We start from the raw sequence: 16,860 nt of genomic DNA, 5'->3' as shown, positions 1-16,860 counted from the left end.
TGGGTCACAACATGGTGTGCATAACTTTGTATTAACTAACATCAGCAGCGGGTTCATTTCAAAGAAAGTCCAGCGTTCCTTTGTTTGGCTTTGAAGGCTTCCATTTTACATCGTAAAAACATTATGGTGCAACACCAAGCAAAAATGTCACAAAAAGTAAGAATACTTTAATGATGTATTCGAATGGTGTCATATGTTTTTGATGATGTGTCCATGTTCCACATATACAACGAATGTCAGTTTATATATGAAGTTCTAGATTTGTGGGGTATATTGACAAAAATATGTCACAGAATTTTTTGAAGACACATAGTGGGAACTATATTAAAAAATATTTTTTAATTTTGTTCTGTTTTTTGGGCTGGTGTCTTCAGTCTTGTTGTGAGGTTAATGCCAATCTTTTTCTCCGTAGACCAGTATGGGACAGACCCAGGACAAATTAGAAGGCGGAGAATCGACATTTGTTGACGGATTGGAGGACGCGCACCTTTACTGTGGAGATCATTCAGATGATGTCATGAAGGCAGGAAGTGTCTGTGAAGAGGAGACTGGCAACTCAAAGGAAAAAAAATATTCAGAGGAGCCAGACACGGAAGATTTGAATGGGAGCAACAGTCGGGAGCCGATAACACCTTCCAATGAGAAGCATATTAATTTGTGGGAGAGACAGTTTTCTGCAGGAGGGGTGAAACTAAGAGGAGTGTCAGGAAGTTGTAAAGGAGAAGGAGGAGGTAGGGCCACTCCATTGGATACACCAGCCAAAAGCCACAAAGGTAGCGTAACAATCGAGGAAAGAGCTTCGACATACAAGTTGTTCAACAAGACTGAAGAAAAGAGTGCTGAGAATCCCATTGAAGTCTCCTCGAAGATCAAAATGGAGGACCAAGGTGAGGGAAACCAAAACAAATGTGAGTTGTTACACATGACACCTTCTATCATGCTACAAATGGAAGCAAACAGAGCTCAGGACCCTGATCCGGCCACAGACACCGAACCCGGTTCTATTTTGGAGAAGCTACTGAAGAAAAACCGAAAGGAGACATGTCCAGCTCTAGACAAAATACAGGAGATGGAAACTGGTAAATTAGTAGTGGAGTTAGACATGACCACGCCTGCCACTGCAGCAAATGCTTTCACTGAGGAAAGGAACGCAGTCACCCGCAGCATATTATCATCTTCACCAATCAAAACAACACAAGGTGACTTTGAAGTGGAAGATCCAGCTGACCGTTTATCCAAAAAATCTTTTATTGCCCAAAATGATGTGGTGAAGAAATTAAAGGCTCCAGACATCAAGGTGAGCATACCAAATAAAGGCGCTTTAAACTCGGCACAAACAGCTTTGCATGAAAAAAGGTCAAGTGAGGTTAAGTCTTTGACCACCAAGGAGGTCGCGCCATCCTTTGGGTCCTCTCCGATAGAGAATGATGACCAAACGGCAAACTCGGAACATGTTCTCCAAAGAACAAATAAGGATGTCAGCTCGGATTCCATTCCATCCAAGACAAAACAAAGCCACCCGAAGCAAGATTTTCCCACGACCAACAAAGAAACTGAAACAACAGAGGAGCCTGATAAAAAATCGGCCAGAGAAAGTGATGATAGCGTTTTAATGAGAGAAAAGTCCCCCGACATTGCCAGGACCAGGCCTGTCTCTGATCTCATAAAAGAAAACATACAGCTGCATGAGAAACTTCGCCACCAGGATTGGGCCAAGCCCACCGAGGTCAAATCTGATGAGCATAATCAATCTGTGAAGGTAGCACAGATGAAGGCCACATTTGACTCACCTCACAAATCTCCAGAAAAACTCATCGAGAGGAAGCCGTCTGTCAGAAAAGGTAAGGCCTTTGCAAACTGGACGTGTGTGGGACATTACAGCATAACAGGAATTCGAGGGGCTTGATAATGCAATTTACCATCTGCTTTTCTGCTCTTTGAAATTTTAAGAGTTTTAGCAGCCACTTTTTACCACAAACACAGTAGTATGACTGAGGTCAAGTACAGAAAAATGTGTAATAAATGAAATAATGCTTGCATTCTGCACAGAAGTTGTGTCCTTAGATGAATGTAGGTATACAGTTGTATCACATCAGTGAAATAAGTGACAAAATATGAGTATATTTTTTATTTTATTGTTTCTCTAATTAGATGGCACCACCTCTATATAAAACTAAGGGCCATAAACTCACTCAAATAAGCACAATATTAAAATTGTGTAAAAAAACAAACAAACAAAAAACTGAACAAGTTACCCTGATACCAACCTTTAAACGTAATACGTCACTATTATTTATATCCATTTTCCACCCTGTTCCTATTGTTCTTGGGAGCCCCCTAGTGGTCGCAGGGTGCTAAACAGGTGCTTAGTTCGCTTCTGCCAATGGGCTCTGTGAATGGAAGAAATGAAAAGCTCCCAAAAAAGTCGCGTTATCACAGAACCTACTCTGATTGATTCATAGAGATGTCAATCAAACCCTCTTCACTACTCAACGGCGGCCAGGCCTTGCCGGGAGGCGGGTCTATCTGCTGAGCAGGAAAAACGCTCAGAGAGAAAAGCAACTTGGATCAACCTCTCAGTCATTGGTTGCAATCATTTGGGAAACGCCGTTTTATCTCTCTTTTTCCTCGGAAATACTTTTACCCCCTTCTCAGAAGGTAGGTTTTGATTCATTTATTTGAATTTTCAATTAGTGTCTGTTTGCCTACCGCGATCATCCAAAAAGTATACAAGCGATTTGGAATCTGGGTGGTTTTAAGCTAACCTTAGCCCGGCGACAGCACTTAACCGAGCTGTCAGTTAGACGGACACAATAGTCCCCATCCATATGCGAAGTGATAAGAGGTTTCGGTTTGAAGAAATCGGCAGATGTAGGACATAGTCCGGAGCGGTTAACCAAAGTGCGCCAGTAAAAACTTAACTGCGATTAAGGAGGTGGAGGTAGAGGAGGAAGCGCAGCCCCTGGCTGGCAAGCCGCACCCGCTTTGCACCTTCACAGACGAGAGGAATAATAATGCGGTTTTTATGACATGCTCGCTAGACCCGATACTACAATTTGATCCCAATGTCTTGAAACGTTGCGACCTCTCGACACGGCGGCTTGGTGGGAAATGATCCCCACTTAAGTCACATTTTGCAAGATGAGCGTTTTTTTCCCTGGTTTTATTCAAGTTACCGCGTTTCCTTTTTTAGGGCCATTTTTTCAACCCCCTCAGACAGGCATTACTGCCAGGCCGATCAGTCCAGTTTAAAGTATTTTCAGATCACAAACTAGGCAAAATTTGCGGGTAATTGCAATGTTTCTCAAACTTTTTGAACCAGGGCATTTACCACTAAAGGAGAAATTAATCTCACCGCTCTTAACCAGACAAAAGTATTACACAAAGTGGAAATACAGGTTTATTATGTACCTTCAGTCGTATAGCGGAAGAGCATTCAATTGTTATAATAGTTAAATAAAGATACATTATTTGTAATGGATAAAATAATTTCCATGCCAATTATGTGAAAATGGTTCATTTCCTGTGGTACACTGGTTCAGAATCACCAAAGTACAATTTATTGGTTTGCTTTTGTCATGACTCAAAATATGACCGTATTCTTCTGGCCTTGCCCTTTTTTTGATGCCTCTTAACTAATAGTGTCATCAGTGATGTTTCAACAACAAGCCTATAAACTCTACTTAGGTCAGATCTCTTCTGCATGCCAAATAGAATGGCAAATGAAGACAGTGGTTGCCAGCTGGAAATGTTTCAGGAAGACTTGATCATTTGTGTATTTTGAACCACACTCAGAATTGTAACTCTAACGTGATGTTTTGAGTTATTTTTTTTTTTTCCAGAGTCCTACTTTAGGATGAATGTCACTGACTCACTGTCCCAAAGGCTTGGCAGTCTCCAGCTGTGTTTAGGCTCATGAACCTTTCCAGACACTGACTTTTAGTGCTATTGCTGTAGAGCAAAGTCTTTAGAAGTGCATTGACTGCTTAATCAAATTTATCTACACAGTCCAAGATGCTATTGTGCACACTTTACCTCTTCAATTCAATTGCGTTAGATTTATTTTATTTTTTTCCTCTTGGTTACTCAGCACAGAGATAAACCTTGAGCCTGTTTTGGTCTTGTTTGCAAATTTCATTTCCTCTACAAAGTATAAAAGTATACAATAGCATTTAGTACTTGAAACACTGTTGTGTGTGATGCATTGTGTTCCACATATATTTTGAATGCACTTGAAGGCTGAGGAGACTATCGGAGGTGAAAAAAAAAACAGCACCTTATCTCTTTGATGCACAAAGCACTGGAATGTAGTGGGGAATCTGATCACACTGGTGGTCTTTGGCCTCGGATACAGAAAGGGGATTTAGGTGGCGTTCCATGCAACCTTGCTGACAAAAGACTTGCGTGTGAAAGTTATTGTAATGACTAATGTCCCTCTCTACTAAAAACTATCAAAACATAGTGTGTTACATACATACCTTGATTTTAGTGGGCATTATTTTTTCTCTTGTACAGTAATTTTATTCAATTAAAATTATTCAGTACTAGAAGAACAAGGGCTGTTTGATACCACACAGAGCAGCACAGTACACAACTCTTGAGTAGTCATTGATACCGATACTAAGCACCGATACCACTTTTAGTTTTTATACATAAAATTTCTCCTGAACAATGACTGATAATTCTAAAGAGCGTATAGCATTTTTTTTCCTTAAAGTTACATGAAATTAATGGCAAATTTCTAGACATGCTTATAGAAATTGCATCTGTCAAAAAAACATGCTTTTGCTTCCTGATCATAAAATGATCCCAAGTAACTGGCCAATCAGCTGCTGTTGCAAGTATGAAGTGTTTGGCCACCCCTGTTCTAATATATGATGACGGAATGGGGCAGTCGTTATTTTAATTGGAGTTTGACAGTGTGACTCAACATGGACTGGATAGTCCGTATTAAAGGATGTGTATCATTTGTGTGCTGTGGAAATTTGGAAGATATTTAATGAGGACTCTTGAACTTCCCACAGCTCCATGAGCCAGTGTTCCCATTTCTGAAGTCCTGCAGAATGTGTGTCTGTCAGGACCGGTTTTAGTTTTACCTGCTTCCTCGTTCCTCATTCAGATCTCTGTGATTGGCTGCTTTATATTTCACGTCACAGAATTTATATTCTACAATCTGGAGTCTTAAACTTTCCCCACACAGAACAGATTTTTGGTCGTAAACATTAAACGTGATTAATGCTTAGGATCGGGACTAATCTACTCTAAGCACACCTTAGACCACAGGATTGTCACATAGAATAATTGGGAAGGGGCAAAATCCAGTCAAAAAGAGACGATTGGCTTTATGTGTGTAGCAGGCTTAAGGCAGGTAATTGTGAGACGTCTGCTGAAATGGTGTCATGGTGCTTTCCATTTGGTCATGTCCTGGGGCTCTGGGGTCCTCTTTCTGTCCCACCACATCAGGGTCAACTCTTTGCTGGTTCAGGAGGCAATATTGTATTGTGTGTGGCAACGACAGATTTAGACATTTCTTGACTTTAGTATGGGCATGTCACTGGAAAGCCAAGGTGTGTCCGACAGAATATATATCACGGGCTGTCACACTGGTGCTTACTAATGCTGGCATAAACAATCCTTTGCTGACATGTTTTCAATATATAACTGTGTGTACATTGGCAATTGTTGTGTACAATTTCAAACTGTTTCCTGATGTCTTATTAATATGTCGCATGCTTTTGTCAAAATATCCCACGAATCAAGAAAGTGACATAGGGTTTGCGTAAACTAATGTTCTTTACTACTGAATCGCTTTCGGCGACATTTCCTGCGCTTAACTCTCGCTTTTACCAGCCCATTTTATCCCATGAATCTTACGACATACAAATGATGAAATCGAATCAGCAACATGAATTTGTACTTTTTGACTACCTGTAATTGTCTTTCACCTGCACTCGCAGCTCTTCTCGTCACCAAAAGTCTTGCTTTAGGAAAAAATAAGTCTAAACTCTTTTCTTCCTTTGTGAACTTCAAGCTGGCTGGCTCTTTATCATTTTGTTAACATTTCAAAGCAGACCTTGGTCAGATTTGGGCTGTTAGGATATTCTCGTATCCTTTCAGGAAGAGCTTCCTGCTCGTGTTATGATCCTTGTCCTATAAAACCATATGTGCTTTTCCCCACTACGTCCCTCACTTAAAAAACAAAACAAACAAAAAACATTCGAGTGAACAAGTCTCACATCTTGTTCTTTGGTTAGTGCTGTGACAAAAAGAAATGCGTCAACCAAAACCACAACCGCTTTAGTGATTTGTCTCTTGATGTTGGCTGTTAGAAGAGAGCTGGGTTGGTTTCGGTCGAGCTTTGCTTTGTGTTGGTAAAAGGCTCCGGTGAGATTAAGTAGTGCAATTTGTAGCATTGTTTTATAACCACAAGAAGTTTTTTAAACCGGTAACAAATTAAACAAATCCAAGTTTGTTGCATTTTTGTCAAAATATGCTTTTTATAAACTAGTTTTGGCATTTCCATCCAAGACATTCCTTATATGGTGTGTGCAATTTTTCAATTTCAAACAGTGAATGGTTCAACAACTAACCCTGTCTTGTCTTTGTCTCTCCTACAGATATGAAAAGAGTTGTACGGAATAGCAAATTCCGTCACGTCTTTGGCCAGGCGGCGAAAAATGATCAGTGTTACGACGATATCCGGGTGTCAAGAGTCACATGGGATAGCACGTTCTGTGCAGTTAACACCAAGTTTGTTGCCATAATTATTGAAGCCAGCGGTGGTGGAGCTTTCCTGGTTCTCCCTCTTCACAAGGTAAAACTTTGCAATATAAAACTTGCAAGTTGATAAGTGTATTTGCTCTGAGTGGTTTATTGTTTACCGAGGATGCTTTTCCCTAGTATGACTGAGTGGAGTGACTCAGCAAAGCCATGCATATCGTTTCCTCCTTTTGGAACACACCATTCCTTCCCCTCATGCCTTCAATCTCATCCTTTGTCTTCTTTAGCAGGATGTCTGCTAATTTATTCCCTGATTTCCATACGAAGGAAGCTGTGGGAGGGAAACGAGTGAAACATTCCCCATTCTGTGCACATTTTGGCTCGGTTTCCTATCCACCTAAATCCCTAGGGCTCTGATGTAGATTCATTTATGGGTGCGACTTCCTGTAAATCACTGGAAGTAGCCGGGAGCCTTTTTTTTTTTTTTTTTACAGCGGCTTTTGTTTGCAGAAGCGGTTTATTTGAACATTTTTTTTGTTTGCTCCTTTTTTTCTAAACAGTCAACAGGCAAGACACAACTGTTTAATATTGGTCAAGCGACGAGTAGTTTTGCTTTTTTTTTTTTTTTTTTTAAACAGTAAATATGCCTTGTGCTTTGAAATCATCAAAGACAAAAGCCAGCATCTGCTGATGTCCACGGGGTCGAGACTGTAGGCTGTTCGTGCTTGCAAAGGATTTGAAACAAAAAAAGGGATCTGATTTATGATTACTAGCTTTGGGCCCTTAATAAAAAGGAACATAAAATGTGTTGTCATTCCTACACCCTTGACTTAATTTAGATGTATTAAAAAAAAAAACTGAGGCTGCACTCTCGACACATCTCGAGTGTTTAATTTCAAATCCATTGTGACGTGTTGTACAGAAATTGTCCAAATATTTATGGACCTGATTGTATTTTCAAATGTGCACTTTTATACATGTAAACCTGGAAACACAGTGCCTTTTCTCTCTCATCAGCTGATTGCTTTATTGCTCAGTGGGTTGTTTCTGCCTTTGCCGCCTCTGCCGCTCAGTCCTGCTGAGTGCAGAATTTACCATATATGGTCAAATCTGCTCCCTGCCTGACAGCCTTCCAAGAGCATTTCCTCTTTGCCTGCTATTGGCTGCTCCATGCAGTGTCAGTCGACATGTGAAAGTGGAGCGGCTCTGATGAGAAAACTGCTAAAATCACATGTTCCCATTAAATGTTTATTTTTATTTTTTTCTGTAACAATTTTGATACAAATTGGTTGCTGCGGTAAAAATGTTCTCGATAACAACGCACGGAATCTCAAACCTAATCATGCTCGTCTGTTTTTAAATTAAAAAAATGTCTTGCATGCTTATACATGCTTGCGTTCTGTTTTTATAGTGTCTGTAAGGGCACAATATGAATTTTTGAGGCCGATACCGATCTTTGAAAGAAAAAGAAAACTATTTCCGATTAATTAGCCAATTCATTCTAAACATACATACTGAGTATATTAATATTAATATTTTCAAAAACATGAATCACAGATATAACATTTAACTGTTTTACCTTACTTTGTTTGCCTTTTAGTATTTCTTTGATTTTAAACAGAGAGATTTAGGCACAGAAACATGCAGAAAAAGTAAATAAAAGCATTAAACCTTTAGGAAATTATTTAACTGAAATAAAAATGAATCAATTCATAAATGAGTTTGGAAATACCACTGGTCTTGTACTTATTGCTGCAAATTAGAGGTTTAAAACTTTAGCAATGCAACCTAAACAAAAAGGTGGAAAAACAAAGCATGTCAGGCACACATGAGACAAGCGAGTTAAAATGGGAGACATGTTGAGTCACTGTTCATTTCACAAATTTACCTGTTTGCTCTGTTCAGCCCGCTATTGTAAAAAAAAAAAAAAATCTACGGAGAAGCCTTGAGTGTTAAATGAAGTCACAGATCCATTTAATGAACAAAGAGTGCAAGGACACCATTGTTCACCGTTCAGCATGTATGCACAGTTTTATGAGGCTCATAGAATAATCAGCCAAATTTGGGCCATTGTTGATCATTTTGAAACGAGCTATAATCGAGCCAACAATGATCTTTTTGTAATTTCATCACTTTGTGGCGCTCTTGTCATATTTTCTGCCGATCATTAAGAGGATTGCAAATCTTTCCAGTTTTTGATATTCCTTCTCCTTCCACACCCTGCTTGTGTCCAGCACACGCTTAGAGAGAACTTGTAGAGGGGGAATTTTCCATTGGCGTCTACTGGACAGCATCTTCATTGAAGAAATGTGTGAATCATACCTTGGGCTACAAGGGGAGGAAGAGTGCAGGCTTCTTGTGTCAATGAAAAGAATGTCCTGTCCTGCCCAATGGAATGCTGTTCCTCAAATGTTTTTTGTTATTCGCTCAAGTGCTGCTTTGTGCTTGTGCATGTGCATACATGTGTGAGTGTGGGTGAATCACCTTTCTTTGCTGCTTTCCTACTGGTTGCTGTGCAACTGGTGCTTCAGTAGGTTTTGGAAACTTTTGGTGTGTAAATAATTATGGAATTGGATGCATGTGGGTGAACCATTTGACACAAATATATTTTTCCTAGATTCATAATTGTTTTGCTTGCAAAAAGCTTTTTTTGCTTGAATTTTGCAAATTTGTGAGAAATTTCAAATTGAATTTCCAGTTTTTGGGTAGAACACACATCTGCAGTGTAAAAGTGCACTTGTGACGGCTGTCGCTGACAAAGAATGGATGGCTCGCCTTTGTCAACACATACGAACTACAGGACTGTAATGCGACCCTCCGATACTATAGGTGTCTTCAGACCGGTTGATCTGGTACGCACCGGTTAGTTTGCTGTGAACACACTTGTCCCAATTTAACCAACGCAAAGAGGGAAATTCATTGAATTCAAGGGTGCTACTTTGCAAACAGTCTTGAGTGGTTATTTTGAGTTGAACTGTCAAGCAGCAGCCAAGTGAGAAAAAAGTAGTGATCTTACTCATCTCGTACTTTTCCCGGAATGTTACGGAATTATCTAGTTGGCAAGATCAAGCACTCAGTGTGTTGGATTTGACACACTAGCTGTCCCTCTTCTCTCACTAGTCAGAACCAGGGCTGGCTAATTCCCAAGTTTGGAATTTGAAAAATGCTTGTGTCTAGCCAAAGTCTGCCCCTCTGCCCAGGTTGAGCCTCCTGTAGCGTAACGAGGCCAGTTTTAGACAAACTACATACTCAGAAACTATCATGATAAACCATAGTATTGTTTATATATCGTTTTCTAGAAAGAAATGTTGCCATGGCGACTACTACTTCTGTTTATTTATTTTTTGGCCAATTGGCAAATACTTTAGTTGCATTACCATCAATTTCTTTAGCATCAACAAGGAAGGTGACGGAGAACAATTTGAAAGAAAAACAATTCTATTGTTAGATTATGATTGAACCTAAAATTGGCATGCTAATTACAAAATTGCAACTGTGTCAGTCAGATGGCTGCATGGTTGCCGAGGCAGTCGTCATTTCCAGTCATAATGGGGCAGTATGAAACGAGATGCTTGTCAATACTCCAGCACTTACCTCAGCTGCTCCCATGCACTTATCTAGAAATTACCCAGAGGAGCAGTGTGTGTTGCAGTTATGGATACCCTAATCAGTTGCACAGGACATTAAGCAGACTTCACCCTCCCCTGTACAAAGTCCACATGCAGTTGGCCTTGAGTAAATAGAAGAGTTTGTTGTTTGCATAATTTATGACACACTAAGGATAGAACAAAACTCCTGACTTGTATTGTATTTTCCCATCATGCCCACAGTGATTGTCGCTTATTCATCAGTCAGCTGCTCGATAAGAACTTTAATAGGCTGAGCAGAAGAAGTTAAGAATAATAAAAGGGAAAAAATGTCTCGTTGCCGCCAAGCTTACCGTTAGCGTGGAACGTCATGTCTCCTATTGTACATTTTGATAGTTCATGAAACAAGTGTGGTGGTTGGATGAGCTGCCAAATGTCAGGATACACACAGGCAACCCTCTCCCCCCCCCAAATCAGTGAGTTGGTTATATAAAGACATTTAGGATTTTGTTATTTTGAGAAGACAGATGTGGCGATATCAGGACTATAGGCCTTGACTGTATAATCAGGTCACTAATAATGTTCCCAAAATACTGTGTGTGGTTCAACAGTGCTGTAACTCTAATCTTTGTGCCTCTGTGTAGCTCTAGGAAAGCCTTCTAATCCTTTTTGGGTTCAAATACATGCACTTTTTGGGGCAGCTGGGACAGGTCATGGAAATGATCTTCAAGTTGCTGCTGCCAGCCTTCGCTCCTCTTGTCTGTTTTAGTCATTTAACTATATGTTTTATTTTTTTGCAATGTGCAATTAGTAATGACAATTGTCGTGCTGCACAGCTTTTCATTTTTCTTTGCAGGAGAGAAGGCTGCCGTTTTTTTCTTTTCTTTTGTTCAGCTCTACTCCCTAATCAGAGAAGCTCTTGAGCGCTCTTTCTTTATTCGTACTTTCTTCTCCTCTTTCAAAACACTTTCATCCAGCAAAGGTGAGCAATAGGTGAGAGTGACATTATCACCCCTTGTCTTTACAGACGGGACGCATCGACAAAGCCTACCCAACAGTGTGCGGTCACACGGGTCCAGTGTTAGACATCGACTGGTGCCCCCACAATGATCAGGTCATCGCCAGCAGCTCCGAGGACTGCTCGATCATGGTAAGATCTGCTGCACATAGATCTCTCACACACACACACGTAAGATCTGCTGCACATTTAGCACACGCGTTTTGCCAACAACCCACAAGAAACTCCATGCTTGTATTGCGAAAGACAAGCCTGTTGTAACTCATGCGAGGGTGTGGAGCTCACCCTTCAGATTAGATTAGACTTTCAAATATTTTAAGGAAATCATAGCGGGGAGATTGTTCAGCTCTTTTGCATCTGAGGTCATTAGCTTTTTTTAAGAAGCTATTGTGCTTTATTCCATGTCTCCTTATTTGGGCCATTCTCTCAGAAAAAGGGGTACTGAAGGAGTCTATTTTGGTACTCCAAGGTTTTGTGATGTACGGGTTCACAATTGAAACCTTATAGAAGAGTTCCACATGGTACCTTTTGTTTGCATGTGAAGCTACAAAGTTTTAGCGGTACCCCGTGATACATATTTGCCTACAAACTGCACAAAGGGTATGCAACCTGTTTAAAACGTGTATCCTCGAGGGGACTGCTCAGTGACAAACCATCGGATCCTCCACACTACAAATTCAGCACCTCTTTTTCTGACAGGGTAGAGGACAGAAATCAGTATGTTAAAATAAGTCACTAGTTATTCCTTTCCAGGATGGTGAAGGCGCTTCCTGGTCTATTGCACTATGCTACAGTTCTTTGTCTTTGTGCAGTAGGCTAGTGCCCAGCATAACTTTGCTTTCCTAAAACTCGGGACATCAGAATCTGTTTGCATTTTTTTACCATTTGCCATTAACTGCTAGATATCTATCTCACTTATATGAAGTTGTTGTGTAATATTCTGCCCTTCATACTATACCTTGGTTGCTGCTGCCCCCTTGAGGTGGTTTTTATTTTAGAAAATTACCAACATTGTTTTTATCTAGTAGTTTATAAAAGCAATAGCAAATTTATGAATCCATTAGGGATGTCACGATTATTAGTTTTTTGGATGATTGGAAATTTTTTAAATCAGATTAATGAATCAACTACTTGTCATGAACTAGTTATCCGCACTATAGCTGCAAATAATGTTATTATCAGATCAAGATGACTGTAGCTTTCGCCACAATTTGATGATAGGCAAAAATGTTTCTCAATTCTCAAAAGGTTTTATTCATCAGTTAATTGTGAGACCCATGAATTTATAGAATCAAAACTATCGTCTGAGATTAGTCTGCTGAAGTTGCTCTTGGTTGAAGTTTTCAGTTTTTTTTACAGGTGTGGCAAATTCCAGAGAATGGCCTGGTGGCACCTATATCCGAGCCTGCTGTGGAACTAAAGGCTCACTCCAAGCGAGTTGGAATCATCACATGGCACCCCACAGCTCGCAATGTTCTTCTCAGTGCAGGTGAGTGCTCGCCTTGTTTCTTTCTTTCTACAAGTCGGTCGCTGCTAAAAAAAAAAAAGAAAACATTTCGATAAAGTCTACAATACTGATAATAACGTTGTGGTATGAGCTCTAACATATTGGAAAACCATTGCTTACATTCTTGTTTTTTTACCTTGTCAGGTTGTGACAACGTGATCATCATCTGGAATGTGGGCACAGGCGAGGCCATGATCACTTTGGATGACATGCATCCTGATATGATTTACAGTGTTTGCTGGAATCGCAATGGCAGTCTCATCTGCAGTGCCTGCAAGGACAAGTCCATCCGTATTATCGACCCCCGCAAGGAGGAAATTGTTGCTGTAAGAGAAAAAAAAGAGCGATGGGAGCCACATTTTTTCAAATAAGAACATTTTCATTGACATGACATGAACTATCCTTCCAGGAGAAAGAAAAGGCCCACGACGGCGCTCGTCCCATGAGAGCTATTTTCCTGAAAGACGGCAAAGTCCTCACCACAGGTTTCAATCGAAGGAGTGAGAGGTTGATCGCCCTGTGGGACCCGGTATGATATTTCTTTTAGGCTGGTACATTTATTTGCTCATTTTCTATTTTTTTCTATTGACTCATCGAGACTTTACCTACACTCGTATAGTGGAGAATAAGAACCACTATCACATTTAATGCACAGCATGCTTATTTTTGGGTGTTTGCAATATCCTACTTGTGAAACAGTTTAGAGACCTTTGCAAACGATACCAAAGTTTCATCGTAGCATATCATTAGCGTGCTAAGCTATACGTACCTCGTTAAAATCAATCCCCGTCGTCGCGCAGGTCAGTAAAGTCTTATCTGATTTTTATCAGTCAAATGTGATCCATTCATCATCTTTTGTGCCTTTCATACCAAACGTCATTTATGTGCAATTCCAGCAAAACTTGGAGGAGCCCATGACTATGCATTGTTTGGATGCTAGCAATGGAGTGCTCTTGCCCTTCTATGACCCAGACACCAACTTGGTTTACTGTTGTGGAAAGGTACGTCAAATTCATCAAATGAAGTCGTCTTCGAAATTACAACTGCATCCAAAAACTGTTTTGTGTCTTGACAGGGTGACAGTAGCATCCGCTACTTTGAAGTCACAGATGAAGATCCCTATGTTCACTTCCTTAACAGCTATATCTCAAAGGAATCTCAGAGGGGCATGGGCTGCATGCCAAAGAGAGGCCTCGATGTCAACAAGTGCGAAATCGCAAGGTAAAAGGCCTTAACCGCTGTCAAATGATACATTCTTACCCTCACCACTAGAGGGCAGAATATGCTCACAAAACAGTCCAAACGGCAGCAACTTAGCTCTTGGTAATCATTTGTTCATCACCACCAGGTACTATAAACTGCACGAAAGGAAATGTGAGCCTATCGTGATGACCGTACCACGAAAGGTGAGTGTTCATCCCGAATGGACACTTGGCACTCAGCCAGACGAACCAACAAACTGACTCCCCTTTTCTCGGTTGTCAGTCTGACCTGTTTCAGGATGACTTGTACCCTGACACAGCTGGGCCTGATTCGGCCCTGGACGCCGAGGAGTGGTTTGAGGGCAAGAACGGTGACCCCATCCTAATCTCCCTCAAGAATGGCTACGTTCCAACCAAGACCCGTGAGTTTGTTGTGAAAAGGAACATTTTAGACGCCAAGGTGACTAAGAGCACAGAGAACGCTTCCTCAGCTTCCCAGAATTCATCATTCGTGAGTATTGCTGCATTATAATTACACACAAGACATACTGTACCTCTTTTATAGTCACTTATTTCATTTAGAATGGTAATGCATTGAAAAAGTAGGTAATAGTTGTGCTTTGCATTCCAATGTTGGCTCTGGCCTTCTTGTGTATTTCATGACACCCCAAAAACATTGGGACGAATGTGACTGAGTGGTTGTCGATTATATCACTATCCATCAATTTTACCTACAGATATTAGTAGCAAGCTATACAGACTAACATTTATGTTAATGCTGCCTTGTCTGGACACTTTGTTCAATATATTGATGTTACTGTGCCAACAGACATCAGACAACAAGCTGGAAGAGATTTTGAAAGAAATGAAATCTCTCAAAGACCTGGTCAGCAGTCAGGAGAAGCGACTTATCGCACTTGAAGAGAAAATGTCCAAAATTGATATTTAGGGACTCTTTGCCCGACCTGCTGCAATCTACTACCTTCCATTGGCTGGGAGGACAACGCGACCAATCACTGCCTCTCTTTTTGGCAGTATTTCGTATGAGGCCCGCCTTAGCAACAATCCCTAGCAACATTCCAGATGAACTTATACTCGGCAAACCCAAACCCTCTGCATAACACAGTTGGAATAAGGACATGTGGGAGCTTCTGCAGGAAGTGTTCTTTTTCCCCTCCCAGCAAAGAACTTTCTCTTTCTTTCTGTGGCGGGGTTTTTTTCTTGTATAATTTCACGACTTACACTACTATCATGTCTTACCAAATAATTTCCAATATGAGCATTCCCATTTATGTTTTTTTTCCTTTTAGCCGTTCTGTTGCCATATTACAAAATTGTCGAACTATTTTTTTTACATCGTCTTCACTCTGATGACTTTTTCTTCACGGTTGTGACGGCACCCATCGACATCTACCTTCCTATCTTCTTACATCCCCATATTCTTCTTACACTTACATGCATTCCAATTTCTAATTTGTACTGTATGCTTGGTGCAGTAAATGAAACAAAACTTTTTCCCGTTTTGAAATAACCAATTCATTGGTCACTAGAACTCTCCTTTGATTATGGGAGAGGTTCAGGCACATTCCACATAGAACTATAGTCAGGTGTAATAAAATCATTGGTTGCCTTTCATAGACTCTTTCCAACAATCATGTAAAAGAGGACATGACATTACATAATTGGTAATCAAATTGAAGATTGCCACAGAAAATTGCTGGTTACAAAAAAATTTGATTGTGTGAGCTGCCCAATGTCTTTGAGGCCAACTGTCTGAAATATCTGGTCAGTATGGACATTCCGTCTTTGCGTACAAGGGGGTGGGTTATTTGAATAATTTGGTTTTTGCTTCACTATTTTTAGCCTCTTTCTCATTCCAGCTTTGCTTATGTCCCCCTTTGAACCTCCACTTTTTTTTTTTTGCCAATTCTTGACTCTTGTTAATAACAAGAACCTTGATTGTCTTGTGAGTTCATAAAAAAAAATTAATTTGTATTATTCTCCATCTGAAGAAGAGACGGGTAAAAGTGTTTTGTCATTTGCTTTGTTGCCACTGTAAAGCCCTGAAAGTGCCATGGAGGTTTTGTAGAGGACCCTTGTGTATTAGTGTGTGTAGTTCAAGTAACGTCATAAAAGAAAGATATAAAAACCACTTAAGGGTGCCAAAACGTGCAAGTTCATCAGGCTTGATTCCTCAAGAAGTCTCATTCCTGAATGACATTTAGAGTCTAGTCTGAAACATCTCATAATTACAACAAGCAACATTAATGTTCCCCATTTGGACTCTTTACAAGCCATTAAAAACAAGTACTACCAAGTCAATATTGGTGAATGGAGTATAGTGGTGCTCTGCTTTCTGTTGGCACCTGAGCTAGGTTTAGAAAAGTAGTGCAAGACAACTAATCCAAAGGGACACTGTAGGTTGGAAATTGTTCAGTTGAAAGATGCGTGTTTGTATTAAAGTCTAGAAAATGGGTGAAAGCTGTGTAAATGACGTTTTTTTTTATAATTGACATTTTCTTTGCTTTGTGGCTGTGCCGAAGAGGGTCATTTTAGGTTGGGTGGCTTTTAAAAGTTTCTCCTTGTTTTGTGTTCCCTGCACCTTGCCATAATGCAACAGCTGAAACCTCTGTTCTTCTCAAGGGCGTGTATGGAAATCAAAGAAAAATCAAGTGAAAATCAACCAGGTTGAAGCCTCATGCCGAGGTGTGCTCAGCTTTTTTTTTTTTTTTTCCTTGCTTTCAAGTATCAAACGTTGATTACAAAATAAAGACGTTTTAAAACGGGCTGGTATTCGAATGGGTGATTTGATCAAATGCAATTGGT

General features: G+C 40.2%; 1 protein-coding gene across 2 annotated transcripts; it reads left to right on the top strand.

Moving 5' to 3' along the window:
* Nucleotides 1-403: 403 nt before the first annotated feature.
* Nucleotides 404-16,820, top strand: coro1ca (coronin, actin binding protein, 1Ca). Of its 2 annotated transcripts, none has more exons than XM_085909562.1 (11): nt 404-1,841; nt 6,618-6,814; nt 11,335-11,457; nt 12,685-12,814; nt 12,977-13,158; nt 13,242-13,361; nt 13,729-13,833; nt 13,908-14,053; nt 14,181-14,238; nt 14,318-14,545; nt 14,864-16,820. In XM_085909562.1, the coding sequence occupies exons 1-11, from the start codon at nt 419-421 to the stop codon at nt 14,981-14,983; spliced, it is 2,832 nt and encodes a 943-aa protein (XP_085765688.1). In that variant the 5' UTR covers nt 404-418; the 3' UTR covers nt 14,984-16,820. The 2 variants fall into 2 exon arrangements, with proteins under 2 accessions (XP_085765688.1, XP_085765689.1); XM_085909563.1 differs by lacking the exon at nt 404-1,841 and adding an exon at nt 2,531-2,658.
* The last annotated feature ends 40 nt before the right edge of the window (nt 16,821-16,860 follow it).

Source organism: Syngnathus leptorhynchus, chromosome 4, assembly GCF_054491065.1.
Source record: "Syngnathus leptorhynchus isolate UIUO chromosome 4, UIUO_Slep, whole genome shotgun sequence".
Taxonomy (NCBI): domain Eukaryota; kingdom Metazoa; phylum Chordata; class Actinopteri; order Syngnathiformes; family Syngnathidae; genus Syngnathus; species Syngnathus leptorhynchus.
This window is presented reverse-complemented; position numbering and strand designations above follow the sequence as displayed.